The sequence below is a fragment of the Myotis lucifugus genome, unplaced genomic scaffold (genome assembly GCF_000147115.1).
Source record: "Myotis lucifugus unplaced genomic scaffold, Myoluc2.0 scaffold_25, whole genome shotgun sequence".
Taxonomy (NCBI): Eukaryota; Metazoa; Chordata; class Mammalia; order Chiroptera; family Vespertilionidae; genus Myotis; species Myotis lucifugus.
In genome coordinates, this window is record NW_005871073.1 from 1570011 (window position 1) to 1587832 (window position 17822).

The window sequence follows — 17822 nt, forward strand, 5'->3', positions numbered from 1 at the left end:
GGTGGGGGCAGTTGGGGGCCACCAGGCTGGCAGGGGGGGCAGTGAGGGGCGACCAGGCCAGCAGGTGGGGGCAGTTGGGGGTGACTAGGCCATCAAGGGGGGCAGTTAGGGGAAACCAGGCAAGCAGAGGGGGCAGTTAGGGACAATTAGGCCAGCAGGCAGAGACAGTTAGGGGTGATCAGGCTGGCAGGCAAGTGAGCAGTTAGGAGCCAGTGGTCCTGGATTGTGAGAGGGATGTCTGAGGAGTCCGAGATTGGAGAAGGTACAGGCTGGGCTGAGGGGACTCCCCCTATGCACGAATTTCATGCACCAGGCCTCTAGTCTATAATAATAAAAGTGTAATATGCTAATTAGACCAAACATCCTTCTGGAAGAAGCTGGGGCTGCGAGGGAAGCCTGGGTCCCGGGTGCCTGCCAGTGGCTGGAGGGAAGCCTGGGTCCTGGGTGCCAGAGGGAAGCTGGTGCCGGCAGCCAGGGGAAGGAAGGCCTACTCTTGCGCAAATATCGTGCATTGGGCCTCTAGTTAAACATAAAGAAGAAAATTGGAATGCACACTTGTTCAACAGTCCATGTCATATGATAAACTAAATGACTTGCCTTGTTTATCTTCTTCCAATTCACTATCAGAGCATCCATCACTCTCATCTTTCACACTGTCATCAGCATCTGGTGCCTTCTGTGACAAGGTTTCACTGTCCTTTTCAGGGTCTAAATTATCTTTTTCATCGTCTGATGGTGACTTTGACATTTCATTCATTTGATCATCAGCCTGTCCTTCTTTATTAGCTTTCTCATCTTGTTTCTCCTCGTCTACTTCAAAATCTTCTTCATATTCTGAGAAAAAAAAATTATCCACTGTGAAAATGAAAATAGAATCCCTAACACTTAACCAAATTCACTTTAATGAGAACCATGATTCGATTATCCTCTTTTCTTGGGGTCTTTCTTCACTTCTATTTCACACAATTAGTGAACATGGAAAGCTAACAGTGAATGATCAAAGATTGCAATCAGTTACATATAGAAGAGCACAAAAGAAATGAGGCTCCAAATGACATGCCTGAAACCTAATAAGAGTTCATTTATAAAAGCACATCATCTAACAATAACCAAAATGGACAAGAGAAGAACTTGATAGAAAACAATAAATTAGAAATAAATTAAAAAATGAAGAGAATAGGATCATAATAATGAAAGTTAATTTGCAGATCCAGTGAGGTCATATTTCATATAAAAATGTTCAAAATATTTGGATATCAAGTTAATGAATAGTGAAGTGGAAAAATGTAATTAATCAAGTCCAAAGGCCCTAAGAAGTAACACTGTGAAAAGCACATTTTTTTGAGAACCAAATGGACCTCAAGAAAAGGCATTATGAAGAATTCTATACCTAGGCCAGGACTGCAATCATATGCATTATTCATCCCTACAATCAATTAAATAATTATATTCCAAGGGTAAAAATTTGTATAGAATAGAATATTACTGTCACAGCCACTAATTTGCTTCATTCCCTGCAGAGGTGCAACAAGTCTGCAGCAGAAAAAGAAAATTGTCACATCATATGAACTCCAGCTGTCCCTTGTGGTTAGAAATGTTCACCTTTCATATTTAATTGTTCCCCTTTTTCTTTCATAAAAACTAACGATCTTGGAGTGACAACATGCTGAGGATAGAGAGCAAAAGGATTTCATGCAGAATCAATTAAGCAAATAAACAATTATCTTTAAGATGAAAATTACAGGGAAAGTAAAGGTTTCCCTATTTTGAATTTTTTAGTTATTAGATATTCCAGTGGTGGGGGCCTCTCGGGTAAATACATGAGAGCTATCCACCCTGTCCAATGAAAGAAACTTAATTTAGAAATGCAAGCCCTATGTGTATTTAAAAAAACCTGTTAATGCAGAGAATGTATGAAGGAGATGTAAGAGGAAAAGTGAAATCAGAAACTTAAATAAAAGCAATGAGAATTCATCACAAGATTATTTTCATGAAAGATATTTAATATGAAGAACATTAAGTGAAAATTATTATCAGTAAGAATTATAAAGAATGCAAGATGATGAAAAATTTGGCTTATATTGCATGAAGCAAACAGGAAATAGAATAAAAACAAGTGAATCTTTTGATTTAAATTTTCAGACCAAGTAATAGAATAATTCTTCACTGGGCCCAGTTAGCTATCAATCAATAAGCCTTTATATTGGAAGATAAAAGATATTACAGTAACACAACACTTACCATCAAGGAATCTCCACTTTTTGTTGAGAAAATAAGACATACTTACAGAAGAGATATGTACTCATAGTAGTGTGTATACATAGTCCTCAGTACTGTTTGTTTCAACATTATTGATCTCCATGGCAATGGATTTTTATATAGGGTTTGATTAATTATATGAAATAGTACAAAATGAGTGGAATGGAATCAAAGGGGAGCAGAAAGGCATTTGGGGATTGTGGAAAACTTTGTAAAAGGAGAAGTTTAGGCTAGCCACAGAATGCACACACAGGGAGAAACACACACATATATCACTTTACAGATATTTGCTCCTGGTCACAGGATAAGCAGGGGGCCAGAGAGCACTTGAGTGAATTAGGTAATTCCACCAACAATACTAGATAGTATTAATTCCATCAATGGGGAAAATTGAGAGTTTTTGAGTCAGGCAGTCACCTGTCCAAGTCCCAGTTCAAACATTCACTAGCTGTGTGACTTAGGCAATCTGCCTCAAAAAGCTGTGGTACTAAAAGCAATCAACCCTGGAACGTGCTTAGAACAGTGCCCCAGCCAGTAGGTGCCTACTCAATATTAGGCATTTAGTAGCAATAGGGATTGTGATTGGGGGATGGAGGGAGTTGGTTGTAGAACAAGAGAAATTACACACACAGTATGTGCTCTATATACACTTTGATGGAAGCACCTGATTAAAACCAGCGATGTACAAATGTCCACAATTAGAACACAATTACAGTTATGTTATTGAAGCAGAGCAGAAAATTGAAGGAACATGTAGTGACCACACGAATAGTCCCTGCCACTTATTTTGCAGGAGCTTCTGCGTTTTTTCCCAAAGTATAAAATTTAAGGTTGCTGTGGTTTTATTTTACCCACCACTATCATCGCATCTAAACATCAGCCTTCTATGAACCACATTCTCTTAGCATTACAGCTCAAAGCATGCCTCCTTTGTATCATCCACTCCCGTGTTTTTAATATGAATGAACTGGTGGCATGCTTTCTGGATTCCTTTTCATGAATTCATTTTCTCCCCCGTCTCATCTTCCCGCTTCCTGAGATTTTAATTAGCTTGTTGTTTACCATCCTCACTAATGAGGAAGAGAGTCAGCACGAGGTCAACATCAATCCAGCTGCAACCCTCCCTCGCTGACCTCCTCAAGCTTCTCGTGCCCTTCCCATCAGCCACTGTTCTGCGGAAAGCTGAAGCCTTGCTGCTGCTGTTTTTTTTTAATGGAAATGGGCAATTAAAGTCCATTAACTAGCCAACCCAGAAGAAAAATCTTGGAAAAGCTGTATTATAGGCATCAACTATGCTAACTCACAGCACTGGCCATGTGGGTTTGAGAGAGAATAAATGAAGAAAACGAAAAGCCTCTACTGAACACGGCTTTAATAAACCTACAGGTCTTGAGAGTTAAAAACAAATGGGAAAACATCCCATTTGTGAATCTCCCTATTGCTCTTGCTATAGATATTTCTAAATTCTCAGTCTAAGATAACCATAAAGACGAGAAGGGATTGTGGAGAGAGAGAGGCAACTGGGTCAGTGTTAGAAGGGAAAACTTTTTGAAGATAGTCACGTGATTTCAGTAACAAACAAGCATAGAATCCGGTGCCCACCAGCCCTGGGGTGACTGCCTTGGATTCCTGAAACCCTTGGGCAGCAACAAGATGGGGTGAGGAAGATACCGAGGATGTGCCTTTTCCTGATGCAGCCTCTTCACAGGCCATCCCAGCCCAAGGCCATCGCTCCTGCAATCCAGGCTTTGTCTTCTGCGTATAAGGGGGATTCTCAGGCAGCTCCATTTCTTTCTTTCTTTTTTTAATAGTTCTTTATTGTTGGAAGTATTACATATGCCCCCCTTTTTCCCCCATTGACCCCCTCCAACCCACCACCGCCTACCTCCCCAGGCCTTCAACACCCTATTGCCCGTCCATGGGCCACGCCTATATGCATACAAGGTCTTTGGTTGATTACTTCCCACCCTCCCCACCTTCCCTCTGAGATTCCCGACTTGTTCCATGCTCCCATGTCTCTGGACCCACTCCATTCATCAGTTTATTTTGTTACTTAGATTCCACATATGAGTGAGATCATGTGATATTTGTCTTTCTCTGACTGACTTATTTCACTTAGCATGATACTCTCTAGATCCCTCCATGCTGTCTCAAAGGATAAGAGATTCTTCTTTTTTACTGCTGCATAGTATTCCATGGTGTAAATGTAGCACAGCTTTTTTATCCACTCATCTACTGATGGGTATTTGGGCTGTTTCCAGATCTTAGCTATTGTAAATGGTGCTCCTATGAACATAGGGATGCATACATTCTTTCTGATTGGTGTTTCAGGTTTCTTAGGATATAGTCCTGGAAGTGGGATCACTGGGTCAAATGGCAATTCCATATTTAATTTTTTTAGGAAACTCCATAATGTTTTCCATAATGGCTACACCAGTCTGCATTCCCACTAGCAGTGTACTAGGGTTCCCTTTTCTCCACATCCTCACCAGCACTTGTTATTTATTGATTTTCTGATGGTAGCCATTCTGACAGGTGTGAGGTGATACCTCTTTGTGGTTTTAATTTAGACAAATTAAATTTGTTTGGAATTAGACAAACCTGGGTGTTGAAGAGTAGCAGAGTATGCCACCCTGAAATACACAATTTCGGCATAGGGATTATCTTGAGCTGACGGCTTCTTGTATCTACTGGGAAGAAGTAGATACAAGAAAGCTCTCTACCCACCCCCATTTGCCTAAAAGTAAGACATACATTTGTGAAGGTGTTTTCCTTCCCTTTCTAGCAGGAAGTATGGAAAGTTAATCACAGAAGACAACTTCTAGACCTTATCTCAGATAGGCACCAGAGGAGTCAACCTAACAAACATCAGTAAAACTAGACCTTCTATCATTAGTTCCCCATATAATTGCCTTTCCACAATTTGCTGCCTTTGGATGCTCAAAGTCCTTTTCCTTTGTCCTGTTACTTCACTAAAAATATATTGTTAATTTTGTTAACATGTGATATAAACTCAATTTCTAACCACTCCTTTGAGTTACTCAGCTCCAAGTGCTCCCACATGTTTGTGTGATGTGTGTGCTAATAAATTTCTGTGTTTTCCCCTTGTTAATCTCTTTTGTCAGTCTAACTTATAAGGACCCAGCCAATGAACCTAAGATGGGTAAAGGGAAAAAGTGTTTCCTCTCCTAACGTTTGAATCCTAGTTCTGCTACTTTTTCTCTCTATGTCTGAATCTCAGTTTCCCAACTTATAAAACGGAGGCAATAACAATAATATCTACCACACGACATGATGAGGATAAAATGACACAGTGTAAAGTGCCTGGCTCAGTGCTCACTGCCTGGCACTTATTGTTGTTATTACTATACTATAGTTATATATGTGGAGAGAGGGAGAGAGAGAAGAAGAAGAAAAAGAAGAAGAAGAAGAAGAAGAAGAAGAAGAAGAAGAAGAAGAAGAAGAAGAAGAAGAAGAAGAAGAAGAAGAAGAAGAAGAAGAAGGAGGAGGAGGAGGAGGAAGAGGAGGAGGAGGAGGAGGAGGAGGAGGAGAAGAAAGAGAAGGAAGAGTGATAGAGTGATGGAGGAAAGAAAAGGGAAAGGCAGGGAGGAGAGGAGAAAAGAAGAGGGGAGGAAAAGAATAAGAAAACAAAAAGGTGAACAGGTAGACTCTAGGACCCCAAGCCTATGGCAACTGTTTCTAGCTATGGAATACTCTACCACCATACAATCATATAGATTGTGCCTACCCAATGCCATCAATAATCACCAGTATCACCAAAGCAAGTACTATGCATTCAAATACAAAAAAAAGCCATGGTCAGTGTGCTCAATAGTTAGAGCATCAGCCTGTGGATTGAGGGGTCACAGGTTTGATTCCCAGTCAAGGGCATGTACTTGGTTTGCAGGCTCATTCCCCAGCCCAGTCAGGGTGGGTGCAGGAGGCAACCAATGGCTGTGTCTCTCACACGATGTCTCTCTCTCTCTCTCTCTCTCTCTCTCTCTCTCTCTCTCTCTCTCCCTCCCTCCCTACCTTCCTTTGTGCCTTTTTCCCTTTCACTGTTTCTAAAAAATAATCAATGGAAAAAATATCCTCCAGTGAGGATTAACAAAAAAAAAAAACCCTAAAAAACAAATAGGCAAAATTCTGTTCAGTTAGAATGTCTCTCTCTGCAGAAGTGAATAGCCTAGCCTCTAGTTAATGTACGCAGCAGCCCTAAACTCCCCTTCCTCTCCTCTCTTCCTCAAGCAACTTTAGCCCCTGCAGAGTTCGGCCTGCCCTCCTCTAAGGTAGGTGACACGGGCCCCACGCAAAACAGTGGAGGAAGGTGGTCAGGGAGACCTCACGTATAATAGGATCACCTAAATGCCAGAACAGTGACAACATTTAATAAATAATTTTGCAAATTTCGATAATCACATTTTAAAGACTTAAGCAAAAGAACAACCTCAGTAACAACAACAGAACCCTGTGTCACCTGTTATCTTACCGTATTTAAATATATTTTCCTGGTCATCTTCCCAAACATGTTGTTTTCCTTTACGTTCCATTTCTTCTACAGCAGTTCTTACATCTTCAACCCCTGATTTTTCTTCGTCGGCTGAAAAAAAGACTGAAGAGGTTTTGCTCCCCTCCATCTCATTCCTTCTTGGGACGATGTATGCTCTATCCTTCCTCAGTTTCCCCTCGCCCTTCGGTTCCTCTCTTTTCTCAAGACTTTTTTGTTTCCTAGGTTTTGGCGAAGTTGGTTTTTTGTCAAGGCCCATTGCAATAATGCACCTATGAAAAATATTAACATAGGATTTTTATTAACTTTTATACATAGCAGAGTGGAACTGCAAAGCTTTTAAATCACGTACCTCTTATTCTTGTAAGAAATATTATAAGAAATATTTTATTAAGGTATATACCAGTAGTTAACTAAAGTAAATTCTTTTCTTTTTATTAATATTAAAATCTCATAAAAAGCACAAAAAAATCTTAATAACTTTACCCACAATAATAAACAAGAAAACAACAAAAGAACTTTAGTCCCAAACTAAAATTAGTGCCTTAAAACATATTTTGGCCTTACAACAGAGTTATATGGTATATAATTCAAGTCCTTATATGAGACTTATGTGATAAAAGAACATCCAGGTTTGCAAGCACAGGAAAGCTGAGATAAAAATATTCAGAAAAAGAAAGATGCCATTCAGTCCACGATAATTTATTATTCCAATAACACAACAAAAGACTTACATACCAGGTTGACTCTGAATAAATATGATTGATTTTTTTAAGAAACATACAGTCACATGTTGCTGTGCCCTTTAAATAAACATCTCAGGAACCTTCCTGCTTATTTTAATAGAAATGTCATTATTGCATTTAAAACTGCTTTTTGAAACCTGTACCATAATCCTTGGTGACTTTTACTGGATATAAGCTTTGTTCTTTAAAGATGGCAATAGTTTGTAGAGGTCATAAAGTCATTCAAAGTCAAATCTGGTGAACCAAGCAGGTAATCTGCATGCATTAAGATATTAAAAATAATTTTTAAATCAGTTACAACAAGTCACGTGAATAAATTCTTCCATAGCTTTTTTCCTATCAAGTTTTTTCTCTTTTTTCTCTCAAGTTAATGTCAAAATAAAAATTCTAATAATGATCGCATATACATTAATAACATGATGGTTATCATAATAATATTACAGAGCACTCCCTCTGTGCCAAGCTCTTTGCTATGTGCCCTATATATGCATTATTTTACCAGGTTTGTTACACCACAGACCAATAAATTGGGAGCTATCATCACTACTTTTCAATGAGGAATTTGAGGCTTCAAGGGTTCCATGACATGCCCAAGCTCACCCTGCAGGTGAGTGATGGAGCTGGATTCCAGCTCAGGACTGTTAAACCCCATGACCTCACACTGAAGTACAAAAATATTGCTAGGTTACAGGTATAGTCCTCTCAGATGACTAGCTACACAGACAAATATTACGCTGCTGGGTTTACCACCAGGGAATTCACACTCACCACCAGAAATTAGCAGAATCTGGAGAAGTTTTCACCAAACTCTAAAGACAATCTGTGACCTGGGAAAGGGGGCTGGCACTTATCAGTCCTTCTCTAGAAATACACACGTTCCCTTTATCTACAGGTTACATGGCTATCGGGGAACTGAATCAAATAGAGTGAGTAGGTAAAAAAAGATCAGAATGCAGTCAAGACTTGTCAGTCCAGGAAGACTAGAAATAATATGTAAAATTTGAAAATTGCCTCAAGGTGAATCAAATCCAATGACAATTTCTTAAACTCAAGATTCACTGAATGTCAGCCATCTCCAGTCTAGGAATAGCATTAGAATTAATTCTCCCAACAAGCAAATGTGGAAACTTAGTTATGTTACTCATCTTTTGAATACCTCCCCATAAAATAAAACTAAAAGGCTCTGCACTCAAAGTAACTATCAGGCTGTAAAAAAAATGAGATAAGAATACACTTACCTCACCCATATTAAGCATGATAAATACTTGACTTCAATGATGATGTACTTAGCACATGACTTTCCTTAAAATAAAGGTGTCATGAATCTTCACAGAATATGATTACCTGCATTGCCTTCTGTCCAAGCTGTTCTTCCCTTATCCACGGCAACACCAAATCCATTGATTTGGAGCCTCTGCTATGCTATTACTTTAAGTTTATGTTGTGACTCTTTTTTGCCTCCCTACTGCATGCACAGACTTTTTATTGCCCATCTGCTTAAGGGAATTGGACAAACAAAGTGAGTAACATCTGTGCTTTCCTCGTCACTGACTACCTAGTTGACTTCTGAGTATAATTTGAGGTGTTGATTACTAAACTCAAAGCTGTCTGCATTCTATTTGGTTAGGCAATCCTTCTTCCTGTGTTTTGCTCTAATAACTGAAAATAACTATCGCGTCTTTTTGAACAATTCCCATGATTGTGAGATAAATACAACTGTTTAAGCTACACACTTTGTAAGTATCCACTGCTGAGCTTTTTCTTGTTTCCTCGACCCTTAAGCAGGTAATTCCTAATCAATGTTGGTATTCAAATTACCTACTGTTTTATTTTATCATAGTAAAAGTTCCAGCAACCATTACTCTTAAAATGAACTAAAATCAATTCCATTTTTAAGAAATCGAACAGACCTTAAAATAACTAAAATTATTATTATGAACGTGACAATAAAAAACAAAGGTTAGACAATATTATAAGTGAATCAGTCTCCTTAGGGGTAGTTCTCAATTTTCACTGGAAGTCTGCAGTATCTATACTATCTGGCCTTAGCTCTTTTCCAATTATGTCTTAAACTCACTCCAATCAAACTTGCATTCCTACCCTCCACTGTAACTTGTCCCAAGATCAACAATAACCAACACTTTACCAGATCATGCTCAATCCTCACTCTCCATTTACTTCATCTATCCACACATTCAGAGCTGCTGGTCATGCCTTTCTTTTCAAATATTTTGTTCATTTCTAGGACATCACTCTCTCTAAGTTCCTTTCTACTACTGGCTTTCCTTCTTAGGCCTTTTGCTCTCATTTTTGAACTGGAGTGACCTGGAGCTCATTGCTCAGGTATCTTCTCTATTTGCATTCCATTCTTAGGCAATCTCATCTCATCTTATGATTTAAATGTCATTTATATGCAAACCATTCTCAAATTCATATTTCTAGCTTGGACCTCTTGTTGGAACCAATAAATGTCCTAAACTTAATTTGCCCCAAACCAAAACCCCTTCATTCCACTTTCAAACGTGTTTCTCCCCCTCCCCCTCACACATAGAATAGTTAACTGGACATCTTTCCAGTTGTTCAAGCCAAAACCTTTTCAATCATCATTGACTTTGCTCTTTAATCTCATGTCCCATATTCAATCCATCAATAAGTTCTGTAAACTTTATCTTCATAACACATTTAGGACTCAATCCCTTACCTTTCTACCATCCTCCTCTGGATTGAGTAGTTTCCACCCTTCCCTCAACCTCCCTAGTTTATTTTTGCCATAGGAGCTACTGTCAAATCGTGACAGGTCATTGCCCAAAACTTGTCACAGAAGCTTTACATCATTCTCAGAATGAAAGTCAAAGCCCCTATTTTGATCTTCGGACTCCAATGATTGGTCCCCCTGTCTCTCTGGCCCCTTCAGAGAGGCCTTTCCTGACCGTCATATATAAAATAATCCTACCCCCTGACCTTTCTCCCCCCACACTTATTGCCATATGGTATATATTAATTTATTTATTGGGACGTTATTTGTCCTTCCCCCATTAGAATGGGCTCCATGGGGGGAGGGGTACTTTGCTTGGTTCACTGCTGCTTTCTAAGCTTGGCCTAAGACTAGAAAGGTTGCAAACAAGTCTCACAATTTCAAACAGAATATTCAATACAAACATGGATAAACAACAATCAAAACTGACCTTTTATTATGCATTTTCTGAGATTAAAACTAGGAGCATAAGAATGATATTTGGGCCACACAATAATGTAGTCACAGCTCTACAATGCATAACCTACAATAATCGACCGTAGAAGCCAGATGCTTGCACATGCTTTGGGGCTCAGCCCAAAACCAGTTACTAAGAGGAATGAGAAAAAGAAGGGGGGAAAAAAGAAAAGAAAAACCCTCTCTCACTTCAGAAACAGAGCTGAAAGCATGATACGGAAAGGATCAGACAGAGAGGGTTACAGGATTTAGAACACCACCAGCTTTTATCCCCGTCATACATCTGGAAGTCTAATTTATATCCTATAATGTCTAGTACAACACACAGTTAAACCACCTTTAACTTAGGTATTTTAGGCTCATTTGCACTGATATATTTCTCAACAAATTGTGCAGAGAAATGTATCGGTAAAAGCATAAGACGGTGTAGCAAAACGTGCCCTTTCCCAAAGGACATCTGTCTCCGTACTTGTAGCAAGGTGATGATCTCTCCACACACACGAACCCAAAGTAGCTTCCTTTGCCTCCAAGTCTGGAACCTTTCCGATGCTTATATTCACAGCAGGAGCTCAGCCTGTTCACCTGCATCCCGTTCAGGAAAAAGGTGAGACTGAAGGGGAAACCATGGTGCCTTTTGGAAATAAACTGAAAGGTCTCTGCAATTCAAAAGGAAAGAAATTAGTGAAAGCAACTGATTTTGGACTAACATGTTGTAAATCACATTTTTCTATTAGATAAGTACAATTTTATGGTCTAGATCACCTTTTAACTTGGGGATACTTTTTCATCATGAAAAAAATACGTTCTATTATCTTCATCTATTAAAAAGTACCCCAAGCCTTTATAAAACTGATTTTTAAAAATATCAAAATACCTATCATTGTATGGCACTTACTATGCCCAGGCATTATCCTGATTATCTTGAGTGTGCTATTTCTCACCAATCACATGAGGTGGGAATATTATTATCACTAGTTTCTAGATGCAGACATGAAGGCTCAGAGAAGTTCAATAATTTACCCCAAATCATTCAGTAAGTGGGAACGTTAGCATTTGAATCTAAACATCTCTCTAGATCCCATGCCTCTATTTCACTGTTACCTAGTGAAAAAGTACATGACAAAGGGCTAGTGTGAACTCAGTAATACTTTTAAATAAAAAGTGTATTTTTTGTTGTGACTTGAAACATCCTAATTCATACATATGAGGCAAACTTATTCTATCTCCAGTCCATTCTCAATTCTATCTGAATTTGATACCCCTTTTTGCTCCCCCCGAACCACTCAAAAGGCCCACCAATAAATTAAAAGCCACTGCTTGTAATCGATCAGTTTTAATGTTTCCAAGTCTTTATAAGGCTCTTTGAAAAGGTCTCACCCTAAAGTTACTAAGCCCTACATCTGAGACACCATGTTCTGCAGAGCGGCTCAGAAACCTGCTACTCCTGACACTTCTACTTCCTACAAAAGAAGCCTCCCTGGGCCCTTCACTTCTACTAATAATAGACTTAAGATTTTTTTTGCATCTCTGCTATGTACACATTTCCTATGGTTGCATTTATTGCAATATATTAAAATATGCCTCCACCAGCAGTTCTCAAACTTCCGTATACATCAGAATCACCCAGAGTTTATTAAAACACAGATTGCTGGGCCTCACCTCACAGTTTCTGATTCAGTAGGGCTCAAGAATTTGCATTTCTATCAAGTTGCCAGGTGAGGCTTATGCTGTTGGTCCAGAGATCACACTTTGAGAACCCCGATCTAGATGTGTGCTGCCCTACATGTTTATGAAATCCATGAGAGCTGAAATTGGTCATAATCATCTTTGTTTCCCCCGATCCCAGGACTATGGCATAGGAGGCCCCCGATAAATATTGAGTTCTTATTTTAACCTAATTCTTTCACAGTCACCTAAAAATACTACGTTTATAGCACAGCATGCCTGTAAAAAGAAATATGAATCAGATGCTAAATAAATCTAGCAGAGTGGAACTGCAAAGCTTTTAAAGAATTGACTTATTGAGAAAGTAATTTTGTCATTTGTACATTAGTGTTTGTGATGTGAAATTAAACAAACTAGGAAAGAGAAAGTTGAAGGGATAGTGTCTGGAGAAACTAAGATGCAATAGATTTTAAAATCCAATTGTCTTTATGGTTTTTGGACTCCTTAGTGGTGACTAGAAAGATTTCGTTACAGAAACTTGAATGGGGCATTCATGTGATTCATGACACCCGCAGTGCCCAGCCCAGGAAGAGAGAGCACCCAAGGAAGTGCTGAGAATGGGCACAGGACACCAACTTCTAGATGTGACTGCTCTGCCACTTGGTACTCGTGTGACTGGAGAGCACATCCACCTAGTATTCCATGCCTTTTTTTCCCCCCCAAGCACGCTGAACAAGAATTGACACCCTCTGCCTTTATTCCCTTGTTACTTATTTTATAATTTTATATTTTAAACTTTAGCGTCACTTCCCAGCCCTGACTTGATGGTTTCTACCTGGAGTCGTGGAAGGAAGATAGAACATTTCAGAATCCTCATCTATGAAATGGAGAAGGTAGGAGGAGTGGGTGAGGGAGTGAAGTGGAGGGGCGACCCAGTCTACCCACTTCACAGAGCATTCTTAAAGGTTATATACAGTGCAATATTGGAAAGCATTCTGTAATATTTATAAAATGTGGTTACTCATTGTTGACTGACAATGGGTAGCACTATTTTAGGCACTAAGGCAGCGGTTCTCAACCTGTGGGTTGCGACCCCTTTGGGGGTCGGATGACCCTTTCACAGGGGTCGCCTAACACTATCGGAAAACACATATATAATTACATATTGTTTTGTGATTAATCACTATGCTTTAATTATGTTCAATTTGTAACAATGAAATTGGGGGTCACCACAACATGAGGAACTGTATTAAAGGGTCGCGGCATTAGGAAGGTTGAGAACCACTGAACTAAGGAGAAACAAAAATACTGAAAAAACATCAAATGTGGTCTCCTCCTTCAAGAAATTATAATTTAGCAGGAGAGACAACATTAATATATCAGACTTCTGAAATGTGGTCACCAAATCCTCTCCTCTTAAAATGGTGTCTCTGAAAATGTACCAAAGGCTTAAACTGAGCAGCAGTTATTCGTGAAAACTTACTGAACTTTTGGTAAGAAGAGTGGAGATCTGAGGCATCCTTGCCTGGGGCTGCTCGCATGCCTCTCACCTGCCACTATTTCATCACTGCAGTTCTAACAGGTAGGGCAGGCCATAAATAACCAGCAGCTTCAATGTCAGTGGGAGCTCACTTGATTTGGAACAGAAGGCAAAATAACCTTGGCCAGTTGCTTTTCCACTAATAGGTAGCAATCTCAGAGGCAAGCTAACATAGACAGAGGGTTTGCTAGCCTGAAACTGTAGTTCTAATTAAGGCAAGCAACAGGCCAGTGGGCTAGCTGCAAATTCAACCATAGGATATAGGTAATAAGGCAATCATAGATGCATTTGTAGGGGAGCAAAATTTTCCACCCCAAAATGTGTCTCTGTGGCATAGGGATTATTTTCAGGAAACAAAAGACTCGGAAAGAACCTTTCACATTCCTCCTAACTGCCTAGAAGACGTTAGAGGACCTGCTCAATAAGGAAACTATCATCATACATAACTATAGTTTAATACAAACTAGATATAACAGACAGGGATGAAGCTCACAAGGCCCATTTGATTAAAGTTTTCTCTCTGTCCCATTGTTTCTGCATGGCCCACAAACATTTATCTACCAAAAATTAACTCTTTTCATCTACCTGTGACTTCCCTTTGAAATTCCATACGTCTCCTCCATCTCCTTAGTCCAGAATGACATATACACCTTATCTTGCCTTAACTATCTTTGGCATCTCTTATGTCTGTGCAGATTTCCTGAATGTATGTGTTAGATTTTATCCTGTTAATCTACCTTATGTTATTTTAATTATTTGACCAGCCCAAAGAACCAAAGAAGGGAAGGGAGAAATTGTCCCCTCCCTCACACATTCAGTAAGCTTTATACACATTCTCGGCTAGCTGGAAGTGGCATGGGTTGGAGTAGGCTCAACCTATTCATACATCCCTAGCCAACTGGGAGTTTGTATCCATGAATAAAGGAAACACAAGAGAGCCTGGTGGAAAATCAGAGTAGGAGCAGACCTGAAAACTGCCTGAACTTTGAATGTACTTTTTGTTTGTTTGTTTGTTTGTTTGTTTTGGAATGTCAACTAACATCTCTTTATTCTTTTTTGTTTTTTAGTTCTGTATTGTTTAAAGTATTACATATAGTATTACATATGTCTCCTTTTTCACCCATTGACCTCTCCCCAGCCACCCCCCCCAACCCCCCCTAGTGTCTGTGTCTATTGGTTATGGTCATATGCATGAATACAAGTCTTTTGGTTGATCTCTTACCCCCGCCCGCCCCCCCCCCCCGCCTATACTCTTGAATCCACTATAGGAGGATGGACATTGCCCTCGAAAAATTCATGACCTCCTAGATCTCAGAATGTGAGTCGATTTGGAAACTGGGGTCTTTGCAGATATAATTAGTGAAGGATCAAGATGAGATCACCCTGAATTTTGTCCTCATTCCAATGACCTATGTCCTTATTAGAAGAGGACAGGCCACACACAAAAACATACAGAGAAGTATGACATGTGAAGACAGAGAAGGGATTGGAGTGATGAAGCTATAAGCCAAAGCATGCCAAGTATTGCAGGAATCACCAAAAGTTAGAAGGGACAAGGAAGGATTTTCCCCTAGAGCTTTTACTAAAATTTAGAGGGAACACGAACCTGCTAACACCTTGGTTTTAGGCTCTGGCCTCCAAAACTGTGAGAGAATACATTTCTATTGTTTTAAGCCACCAACTTAGGGGACATTTTTTACACCAGTTCAGGAAACTAATAAACCTACAAACATCTACTTGCACAAGGTGGAGACTTTACTGGCTCAAAGTTTTGAACACGGCCTTTGATAAATCACTAGATGATCACTAAACTATGAAGACACTGAGACAACCCTAAGAAACTAGCCTGAAAACTGAAAAATAGAATTTAAAAAATTATGAGTAGAGACTTCACCAGCTGTATACCAAGGAGAGAGAAAATGAATTTCACAGAATTGGTCCAGGTAAATTACTAAACAAACAGCAACAACAAACAGCAACAACAATAATCTTCAAAAGAGAAATGCAAAATCCAGAAACCACAGTTGCTCTAATAGAGTGGTTCTCAACCTGTGGGTCGCGACCCCTTTGTCAGTCGAACGACCCTTTCACAGGGGTCGCCTAAGACCATCCTGCATATCAGATATTTACATTATGATTCCTAACAGTAGCAACATTACAGTTATGAAGTAGCAACAAAAATAATTTTATGTTGGGTCACAATATGAGGAACTGTATTTAAAGAGCCAGAAGGTTGAGAACCACTGCTACGTAATTTTAAATGTTCTGTTTTCATCAAGAAATCCAAAAACATATAAAGAAACAGGAAATATGACCCATACTCAGAGGGGGGGGGAAGCTATCAAACCCACTCCTAGGATCTACTCCAGAGAAATGAAAATAGATGTCTATATAAAAACTTGTATATTTGTAACAGCATGATTTATAAAAGTCCTAAAAGTGGAAACAATGCAAATATCCATCACCTGGAGATAGATAACTACGTATTCAGTGATATAAGATCAGAGAAGCTATTGATAGATGCTACAAACGGATGACTCTCAAAAGCATTATGCTAAGTGAAAGAAGCAAGACACAAAATACTGCCTATTGTATAATTTCATATATAAGAAATATCCATAAAAGGCAAATCTGCAGAGGTTGCCTGGGACTGGCTATGAAAATGGGAATTAACTGCCAATGGGCACAAGGAAGCTTTTAGAACTGATGGAGATGTTCTAAAACTGCTTTGTGATAGATAATGGTTGCACAATGCTAGAAAATTCCCAAGTATTAGTAAATTGTACACTTAGGATGAGTGAATGTTACAGAATGTAAATTACAACTCACTAAAGCTATTTTTTTAAACAAAAAAACACCTCAATATATGATAACAGAAAAAGAGAAATAAAAAAAAACAGTTAATATAAGTCTCAGTACAATGAAATGCTTTGGTTTTAAGCATAGAATAAGAGCCATTGCCATCAAGAGAGATGGATAACAGAGTCAACTGAGAAAGCTTCACAGCCTTATTCTGAATCTTAAAAGATGGGGAAGATTTAAATTTAAAATCCTATTTTGAATTTCAAATCCATTGTTCTATTGCAGACAAAGGAAATATCACACAAAAAGACCAGAGAACGAATTGGGGGGCAGGGGCAGTACTTCAGAATGCACAAATAGTTACAACAGAATCAGGTTTGGAAATGAGAGATAATCGGGCAAAAGGAAGAGATTATAAGAGGGTCAGAAAACAGTTACTTTGTTCTTTGTATCCACATGAACCCAGGAGGCTAAGGTTTGCCTTGTTTAATGATGCACGATGCACGTGGCAAATCAAAAGGCCTGTGAAGAACTGCATTCTCCACAAGTTGTAGAAATGTTCAGTGTCTTCCTCGGTGTACAGAATAAACAATCAATGTGTGGCTTGACGTCTAAAATCAAACCGCAAGACATCATGGAACTACTATGGGAATAAAAGATGCACTTGCCACACTATTAAATAATTAATTTTATTGTTATTTCTCATCCAAAAGCGAGACAAGTTAATGAATGCCACATTTTTAATGAGTTTTCTGCTCCAAGCATAACATTAAATGTGTTTTTTTTCCTAACAGAAATCTTCTCAAAACCTATTCACATTTCATTGAGTCTTACACAGCTTTGATTTTTAAAAAGGGCAGATTCTTTTCAGTTCAGCTAAATTGCTAAGATTGCTGAACCACAAGTCAACTCTGAGCCACCGCACTTTTCAATTTTGAATAATTACTTTCCTGGCAATCAAGAACAAGCTGAGACAAAATTATTGTGTGGATGGGATTCAATTACTTATGTCCCCATCGCATCCTATAATTCAAGACTGTCCGATGACATAACAAAAAGATAGTCCCAGGCCCAGTATGTATGCAAAATAAC

General features: G+C 39.0%; 1 protein-coding gene across 1 annotated transcript in view; it reads right to left on the reverse strand.

The window, feature by feature from the left end:
- The window catches only part of ERICH3 (glutamate rich 3), a 75895-nt gene that overhangs the window by 23095 nt on the left and 34978 nt on the right, over positions 1-17822 (reverse strand). Inside the window, exons 9-11 of the mRNA XM_023751808.1 lie at positions 11193-11379; positions 6749-7038; positions 598-834 (exon numbers count right to left, since the gene is read on the reverse strand). Coding sequence (XP_023607576.1) covers positions 598-834; positions 6749-7038; positions 11193-11379 — 714 coding nt within the window. The remainder of the gene's footprint in view (positions 1-597; positions 835-6748; positions 7039-11192; positions 11380-17822) is intronic.